Genomic DNA, 20,939 nt, shown 5'->3' on the forward strand with positions numbered 1-20,939 from the left:
CTTTGGCAAAGCAGCTGTGTAACTTTGGGGTTTGGAGATGAGAAGTCATCTTTATAGCTAACAGCTCACCCTTTATAACATTCTCTCCAAAATGTTTGTTGGAAGGTGGCTGGTTGTGTTTTAAAGAGATCTTAGTGACGGCGCAGGAACAACCCACCCCAGTGTGCAAAAAGAATAGCAAATATGGCAGGCAACCAGGTTGGCTTAGCAGAGAACTCTTCAATAAGCTTAAAGACAAAAAGGAAGCTTACAGGAAGTGAAAGCTTGGACAGATGACTAGGGAGGAGTATAAGAATATTGCTCGGGCATGCAGGGATGAAATCACGAAGGCCAGTACCTTAGCATAGGAAGGTCTAAAATCCAAATACAGCTATACAATAACTCTCCTCACTGACCAGGTTGCAGATAGTAATTGTGAAATTATTTCATGTTGGTATTCTTAGGTTATTACACAGCTGCTCCAGATCTGCAACTACAAAGCCAGTGACCCTAGTTCTCATCATCGCTGCACCTGGCATAACTCTGCAGCTTTTAGTGGTTATTCCAGCTTTATGATGGAATAACTGAGATTAAATTTGGCCCTGCTTTTTTCTATACAGTAGCATGATCATTCCCACACAAAGGAAAATTCTATCTTGAGGCCAGACTTACCTCTGTAATGATGAAAAAGTCATCACCTGGCTCCCCCTGCACCACGATTTTTTCTCCGTCTTCAAACTGGACAGGTTCTAAAGCATCCGCTACTGTCAGTCGTTCCCATTTGTCCAGCGATTCTAAAATAGTGAAGATCATAGATATCTATGGTTAAAATATCTACCTTCGCCACAAGATTTGTGCCTAACACAAGGGCTCTGATACTTCTGCTGGTGTTTTAAAAGAAATAGTAGATAGAAAAATAAAAACAAATGCTGCTGGCTTGCTTGCTTTCATCCATGCATTCTTCCTGAGCCTTTCCTCAGGACACATGAGGATATTTAATATCTGTGTGATTACTAATGGCCAAGATACAATAAATCATAAAAAAAGTTGTAAAAGATGGTTATGGCTGCCCAATTCTGTGGTGTGGTCTGTGCTACCTCTGACCCTGCAGTGAATCAGAGCAGCCTGGGACTTGTTTTAAGATCCCCTTGCTGTAGATGAGCCCCACATATTGGCTTAAGAACAAGTAGGATGGAGATCCCCTTTCTTCTGATTTAGCTGCCAGCACCAGACTGGGCATGACGTTTGGTACAAGGGTAACCCCTGATATCTTAACATAATGTGGGAGCTAGTCCCTGCTGGGGGGCTTTGTAGGGGGTTAGTTATAGCCTCCTTCTTCACCAGTTCAAATGAGCCGCTGTGAGATGAAAATTTGGTTCACGGGTGATATTACTCTCCCATTTAAGCCAATGACAAACTCACATCACTATGAATGGTAGCAGGATTGGGCTCCTAGGTACTATATCAAGATTACAACCCAATACTGGAAGCAATTTTGACCAATGGGAAAGATCTCTTATTCACCTCGGCTTGACTAAAATTGTTCTACATCCTCAAAGCAAAATTTGCCAGTAAAACATTAAAATGGCTTATAACGCAACGTTATTCATTCATGCTAATTAGAGTTAGTAGGGTCATAGTCTGAATTACTTGAAGTCATACCTGCTAAGGTCTGGACTGAATCTGGCCTAGTCTTGATAAATTCTACCAGACACTATTTAGAAATATTATAGAAAAGACAGTTTTGTTGCTGTCCTTGATCATTTCAAATGAAATAAAGTGAGACCTGAATCAGAGGTATGCATTGGGTCTAATAAAATCATGTGGCCAAAATAGTTGTCAATACTTTGGAGATACCTGGCACTTGTAACTCTTAGTATTTTTAAGTAATACATTTCCTCATCCTTGTGTGAAAAATAATGGTTCCATTTCTTTCTGCCATGGTCACTTAATAATACACTTTTCCAGAACATTTATAGCCTTTATTATGAAAACATCAGTTTAAGCCCTTTTAAAAAAATAATGCTCGTATGATATTCAAAAAGTGTACTTACTGCTTGATTACAAGTATGCATAAAACCCTTTTGTAAAGAGTGGAAGAACTGGCTTTCTGATTTAAAAAAAAGGAATTCAGTAATTAACAAAGAAAAGAAAGAGTCCTTTAAACTTTTTCTTCAGTTGGCTTTATGAAAAATTCAAAGCTAATTGTAGCTCTAGTCACGAAGTCTCTCTCTTGTCTAAAGGGACTGTACTACTACAAATGCATTATTTAATGTTACCCACAAATCAAAAGTTTACAGAGGCACTGAAACTCTTTACAGCTCTTTCAGTTCCAGAGTTATACTCAAACATGCAGCTAAAGCAGATTTTAGGCAAATTTTATAATCTCTAAATATTTTTAATCAAATTATCATTTTATATTTCAACAGTCTGAGAGGAAAGAATTCAAAGTCATAATTTGCTCATCTCTTGCTCTATGTACCAAAACAGCTACTCATAATCTAAATAAACTTGAATGCAAATGATGAGGGCTATTTTTCTTTTTTTTAAACATTGCTTCTAAAATGTCATAGATGACTAGTTAGAGCAAGTACTCAAACCTGGAAAAGTTATATTTAAAATCCAAGCTAAGTGTTTACTTCAAGAAATTACTGAGTTCTGACCAGATTAAGGTAGAAGATTGGGTTGATTTGTTGGTGCTCTTAGCCGAGATTACTAAAATAACTGCTGAGTTTGCCAGCTGTCACTTACTGTTTAGATACATGAAATATTCTTAGACATTTCAGCTAAATCCTCAACACTCCCACAATAATGCATTATGTTGCTTACTGACTTTTTGAATTTATAAAAGAAAAAGTTCCAAAACCTGAAGTTTCTACTTAGTCCTTCCTAGGGTAAAATGCATATTGTAATCCCAAACACATTTCAAGAAGTGGCTGACTGAAGTCAATGGGAGGTTTGTGAAGCGCTGGCGCACTTCGGGTACACTGCCAACCTCCATCCTTAAGAGAATTCATCGTTCAATAATGTCACTCTGAAATTGATTTTTAATGTCTTCTTGATATAATTGTACCTCATTAATGCAGGTGCAGGGCTTATTTGCTTGGAACATTTATCTAATTTGGCATAATTTGTACTGTTAATTGAAGAAGATTTAAGTTGGTTAATGAAGAAGGGTACTTTTGCATTCTGCTGTGGAAGAGGTGAAAACTATATAGTTAAGTGAATGATTTACCTGACCTTATTCTAAGAATATAAGTGTAATTTCTTGCAAATTTCTGGCATGAGATCTATTGAAAAGTTCAAGTACGTTTTCAAAAAGTGTTCCTTCTTTTCAAGTTTCTGAGAGATAGCTAAAATGGCAGAAGAATAACTAAATGCACAAACATCAAAGTTTTAAATAGAAATCATGATGAGTTTTACTGAATTATACAATATATTGATTTAACTTTCTTAAAAAAGTAGCCATAGATGGACTTCAAGGACCTGATGTGTTTTCTACAGAATTGACATTTCATTTTACCATCTGTTAGACTCTAAAACCATTGTCCTTATTAGAAGTTTTTATTCTCCTAATGGTGATAAACTGGACAGACATTAGAGATTTGCTGTTTGTCCTACTGAAGGCCATTGAGAACACGTCCATATTTCGTGGCTATCATATTAATCAAAGGGAAACAAAATCCTATGGCAAGAAGCTAAACAGATGTTTTAAGAATGTGAGACAGAGGCTATAAAAGACATGGAAGAAAAAAGTTCGACCCATTTAGATTCCTGGTGTTAGTTTGCTAGCCCACATAAATACATATACAGGACTACATCGTTCTTGTAAGAAGTTTCTCACCTGTTAGCTGGAAGGACTTTATGACACATTCATATTACTACACTCCTTCCTCAACTGCCCACATGTGACATTTACTGCAACTTTATTTAGCAGAAAGTCACTTGCATTTGTCTATAAATTTTTCCAGGAATGACTTTACCCATCAAGCTTTGGTCTACAGTTAGGATTAAAAAAATGAGTCCTAGTGCAAGCCCTTTCAATTTCCTCCAAGCCTGATTCTAGCTGGAGATGCTATTTTGAGGCCTTTTTGACCACTGCAGTTTTCATCATCTCATGCAAGACCAAAATGTATAGCGACAGCACATGTAACAAAGAAACTAGCATTGAAGCCCAAAAGGCAACAGACCCAAAATGGAGACCTTGCTCAGGAATTCTTCATACATCTTCCGTTTTCTCAGCGTGCTACCCTGTTATTAGAGAGAGAAGATTATATTACACAGAGTACTTTTGTGGCTTGTTCCTATACCTGTTCTTTCTGATTTCTCTTCGCCTGAATTGTAAACACAGCCAGCATAAACAGCCTAGGGCTTCCTCATAAAGTCTCTGACTAAGTGGTATTCCTGATAAGTAAAGGCAGCAGGTATCAGATTCATCCCAGGTGTCATTCCGCTCACTTCAGTGTAGCTACTGGATGCCAAGGATGAATTTAATTCATTCTTTTCAGCTACTAACTTTACAACTGAAACATTTATCAATTATCCGTTAGGCCTACAAACAGTGGGGTTATCATCAAAATATGGAGAAAAACCCACTATAGATACAGTTGGACCTCCTTGCTCAGACTTCCCCTGGCTTCAGTGGAGCTCAGCAAGGGTCCATCTGCATGCATCTGATTGTAGGATTTCCAGAGTGTCAGACCTGGTATAAACATCATTCTCTTCAGTTATGGACTGTTGAAGGCAGGGGGGATATGCTGTTTTGTGTATTGCGGAGTATTTTATGATTTAAACAGCTTGGAGAAAAGACTACCCACCCTTACTATGTGGCTGTACAGACACTACTACAATAATGTTCCAGCCTCATTAGAGACCATACAGCCAATGGTAATATAAATATACATAATTATTATTCGTGAAAAAAGTTATGATAAGAAAGTATTTTCTCTGGTTAGAAAGTATTTAAATATACCCATCCTTGATTAGTATTTTCAAAATATCAGAATAGGATTCAGACACTACGAAGACCATGCAAGACGCATTGCATCCATACTGCTCTTTGCATAAGAAAAGAGGTCCTACTTTGGAAAACTTTTCCAACCCCACAAAAGTCATCTCCCCTCCATCCTCAACCCTTACCGCATAGCTGTAAGTGATTTAAACCGTTCTATTCCTGGTAACCAAGAGAAACAAAGGAAAAGCTTATTCTTGCTACTGTTACATACATGCTTGGTTGACAAATATTCACTATGCAGAGCTGTACAAAAGGCAAAGATCTCAGGAGAGGAAGCTCTACATAGCCACGCCTGGGAAGACAGACCCTTGATGGGGGATGACATGATGATCTTTGTCAGAAAGGGGAAATGCAGGCCACATTTACTCACAGCCTGGGCGGATAAGTCAAAAACAAATATTAGTGTTTGCTGTAGAAAAAGCCACTTGTCTTGTTCTTTCAGCAGGATAGAGTGTTGATAAGTGCAGAGAAGAGAGAAGGAAACGGGCAATATTGAAAAAACAAGGGGAAAGAAGGGAATTTTTACTCCCAAAACATTCAACATGGAAGAATATATAAATTTGGGAAAGAGGAAACAGGGTATCCCTATGCAGTTGTATAAATAGATAGATTTTCTTTTCTTCCCCCAAACGTACTGTTCACTAGGGGGTTGAGCCAAAGCCAATGAAATCAATGGGAGTTTTTCCACTGAATTCAGCAGGCTTTGAATCAGGCCTCAAAATAACATCTACGGCAACAGCTGCCAACATCTTCTTTCTTCACCTGATGCAGCACTGGAAAATGACCACCAGAGTCAGTGCTGGCTAAAGTAACTTTCCTGAAGGGTTCACTCTATATAGAACTATAGCAGCACCATGAGTTTTGCTCTGGTTGCCATCCTTTCCCAAGTGGTCTTTGCACCGGAGCAGAAACAGCAGCAGCCACCCAGATTTCCTCTCTGAGTCGTCCTAATTTTCTAATCTGGTGAAAACACTTTGCCTGCTAGGATCTTCCGTTGTCTGTTGGGTTAGTACTGGTAACCCTCGTCTGACCTCTCCATCTGACAAACCAGGTTCTCAACCTCAATGGCCCCTAGAGCACTGGAAATGCCAAAAGGAAAAAACAAACTTCAAACGGAGGAGTTTCTGCAAGCTATGCCAAGCCCTGACAGCTCACTATGAGACAATGAATGGAAAACTGGATATTGTGCAGTTATTGCTCTCCTCCCTACAATCCAGAGTGGAAACTAGACCAGCAAAATTGACAGCTTTGGAAAACCAGATTGGTGGTTTAGTTCAACAGGCTAGGGCATGTAGAGACAGATGTGGAAAATGCTTTAAAATTACTGTGGACGCAGATGAATTTTAAGAAGCAGTAATCAGGAGCCATAAGCACTGCCTTGACCACAGCCTTTTGAGTATTTAGAGAACTAGACAAGAGCTAGAAAGGTAACAAACTCTGAGCATCTTGGTTGACACTGGGGAGACAGAGCCCATCACTTCCTACACAGTAAATGGGTGTGTTTAAGCTTGATTTTGCAAGACACTAACCAATGCACTATTATATAATTCTCAGCCAAAGCCTGCCATAAGGGAATAATAGAAGTGTGAAGAACTAAATAAAAGTTGCTGGTGTTATTTTTTATTATTTGCAATGCAATAGCTCCCAATGGCCTCAATGAGGACCAGCACTTTGTCATAATAGGCAATGTAAGCATATACACATTGTGGGAAACAGTCCCTATTTCAAAGATCCTATAGTTTGATTAGACACCACAAGCATAGATAAGAGAGGAAATAAAGGAGACCTGTACTGCCCAAGATTACATATAAAGCCAGTGGGAGAGTTAGGAATGGAGATAGCAGTTTTCTTGACTCCCACTGCAGCGCCCTATCCATTACACCAGGGACAGCACTTATCAAAGGAAGAGAAAAGTTTAATTCTGGCAATGCAAATAAGGTGACTTCCCACAGACTCCGACCTAAAAGCACAGGAAGGGAGAAAGACTGCTGGAGATATAAAAGATGCCAAGGTTGCCAGCTGCCAAGGTATTAAAGAGACTGCCCCGTTCTACAATACAGCTTGTAATACCAGTAATAGCTTACAGCCTCAACAAAGCTGCACACCCAGTAAACATGATCATAATATTTTTCTAGTGTGAACAGGGCCTAGCTCACATGGTTAAGAAGAAAACTATGAGCCAAATATGAGCTGATGTCCACCTGAGCCTGCAGACAACATCAAATTAAATAAATGGAACAGTTCTTGCCTCTTAGTGCTAAGTGAGGTGTTAACCTTGAAATCTGATGCCATGGGCTAAGTACAGACAGACAAAAAAGCTAGAGGCTGAACTGATTCAGTCTTCGCAGGTTAGTCTAACATGCAAAGATTGAATCAATAAGCAAATGAACAAACATTCACTTTTGATACAGGAAATGCAGCCATGTGCCTGCAGTGGCTCAAGCCAGAAGCTGGGGGGCACTAGAGCCCGGCTCTCTGGATAGCCAGCATGGGCTGCATGTTTACTTCCTCTTCCTGCTGTCTCCCAGGTCTCTGGGATTTGCAGTCCACAATCATAGCAGCAGGACTCTACAGGGTTGCTCATCACCTCTTCTTCCTGCTTCCAGGTGCCTCTGGGATTTGTAGTCCACAGTCACAGCCAGCACTTACTAAGCCAGCAAGGCAGGTCAGCTCTGTACTCGGGGAAAGTGAGGTGAGTTTAACCCCCCTCCCTGGCCCCAGACCTCAGCCAAGGTTTGCCTGGGGAGGTGGGGGAGGGAGCAGTGAGCCAGCAAGCCAGCCCTTACTGCTCTGGCTAGGGAACAGAGGGGTGACACCAGCCTTTTTCTCTGGAGCAGACAGCACAGCCCAGGACTGCAAAGCATGCTGAGATGCTGGGGGGACTCTGATTTAACTTTAACCAGGAAGGGGTCTGGGACAGAAGTTTCTCAAACTGGTTTGACCTAAATCAGTTAAGTCTGATATTACATTCAACCAGGTTTATCTTAAACCAGTTTCAGCCATTTTGGTTTATGTGCACTTAACTTCTGTTCTATTACAAGTTTAAAGCAGTTTCTGATCATTTAAACCAGTTTATGTGTAACTTCTGCCCCTAGCCATGGCGTTAAATATGGATTAGCTTCAATATAGCCAAGGACTATGGCTGAACAGTTCTTGTTCCGGGCTGTTTTAGAAACACAGTTAAAGCCTTCTCTGAGCAGTGCAGCCTGGAGGCATTATGCCTTGGAAGAGCTCTGATGGGAGTGTGCTGAAAGGATATACAAGAGTCAGTACTCCTCCCAGCTCTCTCTCTCCAGCAGAGTTGGATGAGGCCTTCACTGACAGCTTGAGCACTACAGGCAATGCAGCTGCCCATCACCCTTTGCAGTCTCATTACAGCTATCTCTGGTATGATGTCCCTTCCCTCGTGCTTCCTAGGCACCCACACAGGCGTAACTCAGCCCAGACTGTTGCTTGGTTAATGCTACTCCTGCCTTGTGAATGCCTCTAGGATAGAGCAGAGAGAGGGTGCTCTAGAAACAGCATTGCTACACTAAAATGCAAGCACTTTGTTATTCCCTCCTGCATTCTGATCACTAGTATCAACCTTTCCAGCACATGGAACATGGGGAAAAGGGAAATTTTTTACCCTGCTTCCCTTCCTGCCTTCAATCTCTGCCTCCAATCTTCTCATGTGCTCTCCCATCTGCTTTTTTAAAAGTGGCTCATTTATTATACTGCCTACCCCAACTAAGTGACAATGTTTCATAAGAGATAAGAGTTGCAAAACCTTGCAGAAAAACGGTGCAAGTCATCCGCAGAGATATTAAGAAAGTGATAGATAGACTTTCTCATAAAACCTTACCCAGAGAACTGGCTAGAATATAAACACTCTCATAATCCTTTGCACAAACCCTTCTGTTAGCTTCAGAAAAGTGTCAAGTGGAGTGCTGCACGGAAATGCTTTACGTCTGGGTCTTATATATGATCTTCACTAATGGTCTAGAAGAAGAGTTACTAACACATTAATGAAATCTGCAGGTTGGGATTTGTGAAAACCTGGAAAGATGGAGAAATAATACAAAGGGGCCTGGCAAGATTAGAAACAGGAGTAGAAAATTTAACAAAATGCGGTCCAGTTTGGAAAATACAGCTAAGAGATCTAAAGACAAATAATCCAAAGCACAAATATGCTGTGGGTGGGAGAAACCTGGAATATAGTAACACTGAAGGAAATTTATGGACCTTAGGTTAAAAAAAAGTTTGCAATGTGATACTGCAGCAAAAAAATGCAAGGCAATTTTGATCTGTCTTCACAAAGCCATCATCTCCCAGGGCAGGGAGATAACAGTCTTAATCTATACAGCTTTGGTGTAACTGCACCTGGAATTTTGTACTCCATCTGGGTATCTCATTTACCAGAAAGATACTGACAAACTGGAGGGAGTTCAGAAAATTACTGAAACCTTCAGGAAAGGCCTCTGAAGAAAGATTAATAGTTTAAATATGCATAGTTTTATTAAGCAAAAAATAAGAATATTTAAGGAGAGGGACTGATTATATTCTACAAATATTGGAGGAGAGAAGCTCTAGGAAGATACAGGATAATTTGGAACAGCACAAGGCAGCATAACTAGGAGTGATGGGAGGACATTAAGAAAGGAGTTATTTATGATCAGAAAATCTCCCTGATGTGAAGTTGATTAGCCTGAACAGTAAGTCCCCAAGAGAGGTGATGGATATCTGTCTGTGCAGAACACTTAAATCTGGGCTGGATAAAACCAATGATAAATACGCATGAGGGAATAATTCTGCACTGCCAAGGCGAATCTCTGCTTCCTCTGATCCTTTCAGTACTTCATTCTTTTCTGCTTCTCTTCTTTCTGCTTCTCTTTCCCCCACCCTCTAAATCTACCTTCTCTTGGTACCACTCAGTATGGGGAACAAGCTCAAATCATTTTGCCACCTCCAGCCTTAGCTTAAGCAGCATACAGGCTGTGAAAATGAAATGCTACAGAGATTGCAAACAAATCCCACTGGAGAGGGCTGGCCACTTTCCCACATACATTAGGGGAAAAAGGGGTGTTTTGTGCTCCAAACATGTTGTCTAGCTGCCCATCCTTCTCCTCCTGCTTTCTTCTATTCTCTCTCTCCTCTCTTCCAATCTGCAGTCTTTCTTCTCCCCTGCTCACCTCTTCACTTTGTCTCTCAGGCACCTTTTATTTCATTTCCCCCCCCCAGAGTACAGATGGGCTGGCCAGAGGTGATTGGGTAGCTCCTAAAGAGCCCACCTTAAATGAGGAGCTTTACAAATAGCTACCAAATGATAGAGCAAGACTCAGGTTTCAAATAAAAGAGTTAAGCTGGCAGGTATGCAGCTGGCAGGAGATGCCGGAATGACGTTCTGGACTGCTCCAGCTTAGCTTAATCCCTGTGTAAACCTGATATTGAATTATGCTTAAAATGTACATTCTTACCAGAGAATGAAAAAAAAAAGCACTGGAACAATGCATACTAGCCATGAAAACAAAATACTCTGCAAGACCCCAGTACTATATTGCACAGATATTAAATGGAATGTAGGCTTTGGGTTTGCTTTACATTTTGGCCACCATGCAATCTGCATTTTATGGAAATGTGCAGCAAATCTGACTTCATATTCCTGAGTGGTAACAGGCATTGTCAGAGAACAATGTTCTCTGATTCCAAGCCGTGTGAAAGTGTTGCTGGTAAAACCAGGTCAAAATAACACAAATAAAGTCAGACATTACAAGAGGGACTGACTAACCTTGGTTAGTCATTAGTTGCGTTCCAATATTATAGCTCGCTCGATATCATCAGGGCTGGTTTGTCATGCCACATGCAGAACCTGCCACATGCAGAACTCACCAAGGATGGCAGGACTAAGAGGCAAGTGGAGCTGGCAGACACTGAGGGCACAACTGCCAGATAGCCAGTGGAGTAGCCACTGACACTATGTCAGCGAGGCTGTGGCTGATTAAGCCAAATTTGTATATCCCAGCTATAGCTCCCCTATTACAACCCTCTGGGTCAAATGAGTCAGAGGGTGGGCTTGGCCCTTCATCTTTCTGAAAGGAGGTATGGCAATACCTTTTAAACAAATTTATACTTGAAGGATCGAATTGCCAGGTGAACGGATGGGATGTCATGGTACAGAGGCACCATCAGAAAATTGATACTAGGTTCCCTTTATCTTGGTATCTGTGACATTCCCTGTTTCTAGAATGAAACCTTGTGCAACCCCATGACGGTCTTCAACACAAGAGGCAAGAAAGTCAGCAGCTCAGCTGAGCTATATGAAAACCCTCACTATAGACTCCTTACCACCCTCACCAAAGGAGATATAAACATAAAAACAAAGATACCGTAAATGTGTTACAGAGGTAAAACACGTTGCAGACTCACAAGCAAGTTGCCTAAAGAGAAGGAACCCGTACAAAGGAAGATAACTGCCTGCTGCACAGAGGAGATTGAAATCAAATGTCAAGATGTAATGCTTTGTGAAGGACTGTAATGAATGCCATGCAATTTCTCTGTAAACCTTAACGAAGAGAATGGACCTAAGGTTTGCAATCATCACTGCTGATTTATGAACTAAGATTTGACTCTCAAAAACCAGGATACCAAAGCAGAAGCAAAGACATATGCAAAAATGCATCTGTTGTAATATAGCACTTTTCAGACAGTAATAAAATATCAGTAAATTAAACTAACAGATAAATGGGCTGTTTGCATTGTTAATACAGTACCAAGAAAAAACAGTTACATTTTAAGGCTACAGTAAGTCAGTAGGTAGTATTGAGATATTTAAGTGAAAAAAAATGGTAATGAGCAGAAATAATAGCTAGAATAAACTATGGGGGACAAAAAGCATCAACATGGAGGCCAAGAGGAGGAAAGAGACCCAGAGTCAAATTCCTAATGGGAAGATTAGACAGAAACATTTGTTTGAACAAAGCAGATCTGAAGGTCTCCACATGCAACTAAATGGATACAGCTTTAGCCAGTCAGCTTAAAGTCTAGAGACAGACATTACACATAAACTGGTTTAAGTGATCAGAAACTGGTCTAAACCTGTAACGGAACAGATGTTCAGTGCACATAAACTGGCTTGAAAATGGCTGAAACCAGTCTGAAATAAACCTGGTTGAATGTAATATCAGAGTTAACTGATTTGGGACAAACCGGTTTATGCAATGTCTGTTCCAGACCCCTTCCTGGTTTAAGTTAAATCAGAGTCCCCCAGCATGTTCGCTGGGCTGGGCTGGGCAAGGCTCTCTGCTCCAGAGAACTGGGCTGGTCACTTTCCCTCTTTTCCCTGGCAGCAGTTTTGGTTGAGACTGCAGGTACAGAGCATCTGCCTGGCTTCCTCCTGCTCCCCTCCCCTTCACCACTCCTTACTCAACCACAGATTCCCCCCTCCCCTCTGCCTTACACAGTCTCCTCTCAGTATTAGCTAGCATACCACATGCTGATTATGGCCCATGGTATGAGAGGACAAAGGCAAACAGGACAGTGCCGCTTAGGGCTTTTTCAAGCTAATTAACAGGTAGCTCCATTCCTTCTTTGGAACAAGTTATTTAAGAAGAGCTTGAACTAATGAGAGATCCTTTTGTTTTGCTGATTGGCTGATAAATGTTCCCTGCTGTGTAAATCCCTGCTGCCTCCCTCACTGACAAGCGGGGGGAGGGGGGGGGAAGAGGCTCCCTAATCAGAGCGTCCTGCTGGGGCCTGGCCATGTCCCTCCTCAGCTCAGCATTGTGGAAGGGAAGGGAGGGCTGCTCTAGCACCCCCTGGCTTCTAGTCTAAGCCACTGCAGGCCTACATTTTTTCAGTCCAGAGGGAATGTCTATACGGTTACAAACTGATTCAGTCTAGACAGGTTACACTAACCTGAAAAGATTGAACCAATTTAGGTTCAGGCTTTTTGAATGTTTGTCCCTAGCCCAAAAGTCGTCCTGAATCTAGCAGACTATTGGGCTAGTGTTGTGAAGTCACTGCAATTTATGTTGCCAGTGTCACATCAGGAATAGACATATGGAACCACTATAGTTAAATGGCTGTCAAAGTTTCCGTAAGTCTGACAGCTACTCCACAACTCCATGTGGTTGGAATGCAAGTTGAACTTCTCTGTAGATAATCTGGATGAAAGGAGTCATTCCCTCAAGCAGCAGAGGCTCCCTGCAGCTGCTAATATAGTCTGAAGGCTACTGTATTATTTATCTACATTATGCCATGGCAAGTGTGTAGCACTTGGGGGGAGAAGCAGGGATAGGAGATTGAATCCGGGCTCCACTGAGGTCAATCTGAATTTTCCCATTGCTTTGAGTGGGATCAGGATGTCATCCTGTTGTTCTGCCAAGAAGATTTTACACTGTAAGTATAAAGTATGCACACAGAAATATTCAGGGGATGGTACAGGAGAATAGTTGTACCTGACAACAATAATGGGTATGGGTGGCAGCTCAGGTGACTGATGGGGGGGCTCTTGAGGATTCTAGAATCTTAAATAATTATTGATACATTCTTATTTCTGATAGTGTCCCTAACTCAAAGTCCCAAGTTACTTCTGTTTTGTGCTCTTTGCCTTTATCTTTTATGAGCTTAATTCAGTCCCATACTGTTGTCTGAACGTGAACTTTGTTTTGTTTCAGAACTTTTAGCACTGGTATAACTCAAATAAAGAATATGAATGCTGTGAGAATGCTCACAGCTACCCAATGCTTACTAGGCCCTTACATTTAAAACTTACCATTAAAATGCGTCTGTAGCTGTCCCTGTCGATGCCCCAAAGTTTGAGATCTGTCTTGGCCTTGACGGTAGCAGCTCTTGGTGTTCCATAGATCAATGCAAGCTCCCCAAAGCTACCTCCTTCTCCAATGCTGGTAACCCATTCTCCATTTACATAAACCTAGCGGTGCACAAAAAGAGAAGGAGAAAAGAAATACTTTGGAAACTTATTTGTGGTTCTCCTTCTCCTGCCAGTTACCTAAAAACCCATTAATAATTTCCTTTCTAATGGTCAATGCTGGGAGGCACAAAAAGAAGATAATAGTCTAACAGTTTCCTTGCTCAGTCACAAAAGAGGGCAACAACCTGCTTTGTGAACAGAATGTCAAGTTTTCTTGCTTTAGCACAATGACTGTATTTACTCTCTGAATTTTCAGCTCCTGTGGTTAATTGGCATCAGGTTTATTTCTTGTGTTCAGTGCTCACACAGTCCAAAAAGCAGAACTGTCACAACTTTGGCTTTCTATTAACACTGTCAAACTAGAATGGAAGGAGATTGGCCGATAAGTGTAACAAGGCTTGTTGGAAAACACCACAGCTGTGAACTGAAAAAAAAAATCAAAACAAGGAAAACATCTTCTGAAAAGGGAGATCTTTTTTTCTGCAAGCATGTTATCTCCAAACCTTAATTCAGGGAGTTATCAACTCTCCTTCTTCCCCACTCCCCCCAGTACACCTAGTTGTTACCAGATAGTTTGGATTCGATAAGCTGTAAATATAATTATCCTTCTGCTTCCCTTTATGCATCAGCTAGATGTGTATTCAGAAGATCTCATTGTTGAATTAACAACCATTACGACACTGCTTATACCAATAATATATATCAGAGCCATAACTCCTTCAGATAAAATTTCAAATCAAACCTTCTATAGATCATTATAAATCTGGATTAGTTAGCTAGGTAGACAGAGTGAGAGATGTTATATCATGCACTTACTGTACAGTATTTTGCTGGATGACGTATAATTTGGTGCAGAGGGTGTATGCCTAGTTTTACACACAATGTAAAACGTTTGCTGCAGTTGAGGGGCCTTCTGTGGATTCTCTACGCTGGGTTGAATTTCCCCCACTATGCACTGACAGTACAGCTTCTGAGGCATTATAATGCATGCTAAGAATATTATGAATTGTGTATTATGCAACTTGCATGCAGTCTTGTCACTATAAACTGCCACAATGGACCCTTTTTATTCCGTTAGGGTGTCAATGAGTTTAAAGCCTGGTAGACACTGCAGGCATACATCAAGTGAAGAATATATCCCAATGTATTATGAAGCAGTAACAATAGAAATCAATGAGAATGAATATTGTCTCTGTAACAGCTCTGCCAAGAAAAACATAGTAAAGTGAACATGTAATTATTCTATTTTTATAGGAAAAAAAGCAAAAATGAAAACCTAAAGTAACACATAACCTATTACAAACGATGATGTAAAGGAACTTCAAAAAATATATTAGCATCTCATATTAGCTAGGAATGAAAAAAAATCACATATTTGACACTGCCAAAATATATGTTTTTGGAAAAAAAATATATGCTTTTCTCTAAAACGTAAATAATTTTCAACTGATTTATTCTATACACACCTTTGTTGTGTGCTGAAAAGATCTATACTGAGCTATAGCACAAATCAATCCTAGTGTGTGTTGCCCGGTGACAATTTAAGGCCTGATCCAGCTCCCAGTGAGGTCAACAAGAGACTTTACATTGCCTTCACCAATAACTGATCAGGCCTACAGGGCATGGGACAGGTGAGCTGATGAAAAACTTTGAATAAATAAAAGTACTACAAGAGAGTTGTATAAGTACCCGTGCAAGTGCAAGTGCTGAGCAGCAGAGGAAGTGCCAATAGTATAGGCCTCTGTGTTCCTGGCACATCCCAGAAACCAAGAGACAGAAGCAAAGGGTAAAACTAAACCAAAACAGCCAAGCAGCAGCCATCCAGGCTGCCAAAAAAGGAATACAAACCACCAGATGAATTTCTGCCTTACTACAGGGAAATGTCCCGTCAAACAGTAGCAACATTTCCTATCAAGCTGCTACATAAACTATGAAAGGAAAACCAAACGGAGCACTGAGCAACTGCTAATTCTTCTCATGACGAGAAACTTAGACATGAGAGTGTTTTTAAAAAGGAATGAAAAATCCAAGTACTTTGCACACACAAAAAATCCCCAGCTTTAGACAGCTAAGTAGCATGGTGAATCTGGAGCACTCAGTCTGGCCAAAGTGGGAAAGGTAGATGAATAAAAATGAGGCACCTGCAAAATCTGGTAACTAAGTGGGAATAAATATTTAGAAAAAAAACCCAACAAAAAACCACCCTTGTAATATTTAATCATTGCAGAACTGGCCAGATTCATCTTCTGTTCCCTCTCACTGAAGCATTAGGAAAAGACAACCAGCTGAAAGTAGAATTATGCACTAGGTGCACCCCTGGTGGTTTGATCCAAAGAGGCGACCCATGTCCTCACTGAAGATCTGATCCAAAGCCCGCTGGAATCAATGGGAAAATTCACTGGATCTTGCCCTGAATACCAAATGACACTACATCCTTAGTTTGATGTGTATGATGGCTGGCTGCTGAAGAGAATTTGTGTTATTGCCTAAAAAGCACCATGCGGTAAAATGACTCGCTAATGCAAGAACTATTTCTTTAGGGCAGAAATGACAGATTTTGAATTATACATGGGAAATGTAGCATCCACAATTCTGAGCAGCAAGGTGTAACTTCTTGTTAAGTCAGTAAGTGCCATGTGGCTGCAAACCAGAGAAGAAATTAAGCTGGTGAAACTCAATGCACAGTGAAGGAAGTACTGACATATATAATAGCTGTACTGCTCATCCACTCCCAGCCATCCTTAATGTTGCGATCTCACTTGACAAGATTCAGCAAAACATGTTTGATGTGCAGCTTGTAAACAGTTTGTGAAAACAGTCACCCTCACCAAGCATATCAAATTTAAAGTATTCTGAAATAAAATCAAATCTTGGATCTGACGGCACTGTCTTTGGGAGCAGCACTCTCTTCTCCAATAAAAATACCTGGTGCCTCAATCTCTTGAAGACAAAACAGCATTAAGAGCACCTGCTGTATTTTAAGAGGAAATTATACTTCATTCTCCAGAGCTGGCCCAGATTAACAATAAACTTCTGCCTTCAAGATGCTGCTGAAATTCACTGATGATGTATGACATGGTCATCCTTTCTTTTAGCAAAGAGTTCAACCACATTAAGGGGTTCCCCTCCTCCCCCTCCACAAAATTTAGTTTAAAAAAAAGGAGGAAACTGGGAAAGCTCTTGCTGCAAGATATAAAATAAGGCCTGATTAGCAGGTCTGTGCTAAGCTTCGGTTGCTGATTCGATTCGGTGGAAATTTGGCCCAATTCGGTGGCCGAATCACCGAATCCAAATCGAATCAGGAGGCCCTTTAATCTCTCTGAATCAAATCAGAACCCTCCGAATCGATTCGGAGAGATTCAGAAAGATTTGGCAATTCAGACATAGACCCAGTTTTAAACAGATTTTTCTACATATCTCAAGGTACCAGGTAGCTCATGAACACTGAAATGCTGGGGTGGATGGAGCGTCCCAAGGGAGTGTGTGGGGGGGTCCCCAATGCGCTCAGCAGCAAACCTGGGAGTGGACCAGCACTTCCAGTCCACTTCCGCATCTGCCAGGGAGTGTGCAGGGAGGCCCCCCGTCTCTCCCCAGCTCAGCGGCTGGTGCCTCCTGGGTCTGGGGGGCACCTGGGGTCCCCCCGTGGCTGATCACCAAGCCAGCAGGGTGCAGGGCGGCCACCCGTGCGCATGGAGGCAGACCTGATAGTGGACTGGAAGTACTTCTGCTCCACTTCCAGGTTCACTGCTGAGCATGTGGGGGGAGTCCCCCCAATGCTCCTGTGGGCAAGCCATGCCTGGTACCTCAAGGTATGTAGAAAAAACATTTAAACCTGTGTCTATGGCTGAATCACTGATTCTCTGAATTGGCATCACATCTTCAGATTTGGATTCGTCCGAACTGAATTGGGACAGTGATCCAAATCAACGAATCAAATAACTGTCCCCAATTCGGGCCAAATCCAAATCGAATACAGCCTGTTTCGTACATCCCTACTGATTAGGTCCTTCTCTTTAGAAAACTGAAGTATGATGTGGCAGCAGTCCAAAATTTCTCCTTTTTCCCTTTCCCAAACTGCCTGAGGATCTGGCTCATGCATTTTTAAGTATGCATAAACCCTAACCCATGTAGACACTACAAACATTGTGGCTTGTTACTCGAACAGCTGATCCCAGCTGTATGACAGTAAGAACTTATTGCTTTCATGTAGCTGTAAAGGAATGCATAGCTACAGATGTCCAAGTATGAAAAGCAATCAGCCTGCTATATTCCAATGATCAAAGGCATTCTGGATTTCTATTGTTTTCCATCCCTTTGGTATGAACACTGCCATTTTTGTGGGCTAGAAAATCAGCAAATGAGTTAATTTTGTACTTTTTCCTTTAGGAGGCTAATGGGATGACTGTTTTGCTATTGTACCCATCTATTCCTTTTCTCACTGGCTGTGATATGCAGTGGGCACTAACTATGAAAGGCAAATCCAAGTGACGCCTCACATAATAAACAATACAGTAGGAAAGCATCAGCCTTTGCACCTTTTAGATCTCAAACTCCCCTTAGGTTCTGCCTTCAGTAATTCCAAAGCCCTGCATCTTGTTTGTAGAAGGCAGGCTGATATTTTTTCTCCCCAAGGTGGAAAGGAGGCTCATTACTTCTCTCAAAAGCTAGTTCTGTCTTTTCAGACGTTGGGACCATCTAAAAAATCCCCCAAAACTCCAAATGACATGTTGAAAATGAGAAAGCGGAGATTGTGCTCTATATATTTTTTTTAATTATTCACTGGAAAATACCAAGCTGTATTTGTAACAGGGGAACTATTAGTACTGGAGACATTTGAGGGGTCATAGGTATTTTTTAAATATACAGAAAGGATACTGAAGCTCTTCAGAAAAAAGCAACCTTAGATGATCTCATTAAACATCAGGGTTAATATAAAGTCCAACTAGTTCTTAACACCCAGTATCATTCATGCACTGGCTCTTTCATGGCTGCCGTTTATGGTGTTTTCTTTGCAGAAATAATTATGACCTTTAAAAACTATCCACTTTCCCCTAAAAAGAACAAAGAAGATGGTCTATTGCCTAAAATTGTTCCTTATACTTTTCCCTTACATTTGCTATAGAAGATACTCGAGTGTGATAAATAAGGAGGTTATAAAAGCACAAATACTCTCCAACTAGGCAGTTGGCAAGGTTTGTACTTGATCTTTCACTGTGGTGCATTTGGTTGCTGTTGCTTTACTAGAAGAAAACACCTGCTCATGATGGCATGGAGAGCTACAGTACTAAATAGAATAGGAAGTTGGGTTTTTTTAAAATACTGGTTTAAAAGGAAAGTTGGCAGTGCTTTTTTAAGTAAAAAATGTGAGGTTGTAAGATTAAAATAATAAACAGGAAGACATTTTTATATTTAGAAATATGGATTAGAGATTTTTGCAAGACAGACATACTTTAACAGGTACTTTCAACATCTTTACTGGAAACTATAATTTAAGCCTCACCAGATACTTTTTGGCACACATCCACCTTTCTCCAAATAGTAAAGCTTCCGGTAGACAATTGACTCCTGAGACTTAAAGCCTCAAGCCATTATCTACCTAGTAGAAAGTTTTTCTTTATACAGGGCCAGACTGGGAGTTAATGATCTTTCCTGAATAAGAGGCAATGCATTATTGTGCTGCTGCTGAAGCCCCTCCAGGAAGAGAGATTTCGGCTTGCTGAGTCTTCTTTCCAGTCTCATTGCTGCTGTGGTGAGGGAATAGTAACTGTGCCAGCCCCACACTGCCGTGGGCACTGGTGGCACAGACAAGGTCCTGCCATTGCCGTCTCTTCCTGTTTCCTCTCCTTTATGACTGCTGTGCAAGTGAGGAAGGCGGTACTTACCCTCCTCCGTCTCTTTACTACCTTGCAGGGCTAGAGATACCAGACCACAATACTGCGCACAGTAAATTACCTTGATCAACAACAGAGCACCACTACTGCCTAGTCTCTTCAGATCGATACGTTGCTTGACTAACGATGTGATTTCCCTGAAATTCAAGCAGCGGGAACAGAACCACTTCCTTAGATGTCTGCTTTTATTGCCTTAATGCTGCTAGTTTTATACTTAAATCATCAGCTCTGTCAAAGAAAGGATAATAAAAAGCCTCATGTGCTTGATATGAAACTTTCTCGGACAATCCCCCTGGCCCGTTGTTTGTTTCAAACTGGCAAATGTATTCATAAACTGCGTGATACTGCAATGTATTTTATTCCATCACAACACCTCCAGTGCTTATAGACAGAAAATATGCAGGTTTATAACACTGCTTATAAATTAAAGTTATTAATTTATCTCCTGGCAGGTGCAGAGGTGGGGATTATCCTTTTAATTTGGTCCTCATAAATTTTCAAAATTATCCATAGGGAGATTCATCATAATTCTTGGACTTATTAATTGGAGCCTCTTATTCTATCTTCACCCCTAATAAAAGGGAATTCTGTCCCTTTTATTCTACCTACATACTGCCTGTGATCTAATAAGTCTCTTTCCTCAAAAATCTGCAGATCATTTCTGCAAGTAATTTCTGGTATGGCTTGGTTTTCGTTTCCATGATGGAAACTGCTAGCTCAGTCACTGTGCTTCTTTCCGTTGGCATGGACAATCATGTGTCCTATCATTCTTTGACACGTTCAGAGCATATTGTTTCTTGGATCACAGGCTTGGGGTCACAGACCTATCTGTGCTTTGCAGACTCTGGAAACACAACTTCAGTGAGCCCAGCCAGGGGTCATAAACCTCACTGCATATACCCCATATCCACTGTCTACTCCTTGTTGCATAATTTCCACAAGAATGTTTCACCAGAACTCATTAATGATATTTTCCACCATTTTATGTGTTTTCCACTGCCCTCTGAGCCCAAAGCATACACCCTATGGTGCACAGAAGTTGTGTGTGAAGGAGGTGGGTCCTAGCCACCTCCAAAACTTGATCTCTCTTTGGAATAAAGGAACTCTGAAAGAACCAGGAAGAGAGGATGCCAATGGAGATGCA

At 41.1% G+C, this 20,939-nt stretch overlaps 1 protein-coding gene across 2 annotated transcripts in view; it reads right to left on the minus strand.

Annotated features, from left to right (window-relative positions):
• The window catches only part of PRKAR1B (protein kinase cAMP-dependent type I regulatory subunit beta), a 122,520-nt gene that overhangs the window by 28,970 nt on the left and 72,611 nt on the right, over positions 1 to 20,939 (minus strand). For both annotated transcript variants that reach the window (XM_090024732.1, XM_090024731.1), the window contains exons 7-9: positions 13,746 to 13,904; positions 4,170 to 4,230; positions 652 to 773 (exon numbers count right to left, since the gene is read on the minus strand). In XM_090024732.1, coding sequence (XP_089880858.1) covers positions 652 to 773; positions 4,170 to 4,230; positions 13,746 to 13,904 — 342 coding nt within the window. The remainder of the gene's footprint in view (positions 1 to 651; positions 774 to 4,169; positions 4,231 to 13,745; positions 13,905 to 20,939) is intronic.

This window comes from Crocodylus siamensis, chromosome 12 (genome assembly GCF_052110815.1).
Source record: "Crocodylus siamensis isolate JL-2025a chromosome 12, ASM5211081v1, whole genome shotgun sequence".
In the NCBI taxonomy this organism is placed as follows: Eukaryota; Metazoa; Chordata; order Crocodylia; family Crocodylidae; genus Crocodylus; species Crocodylus siamensis.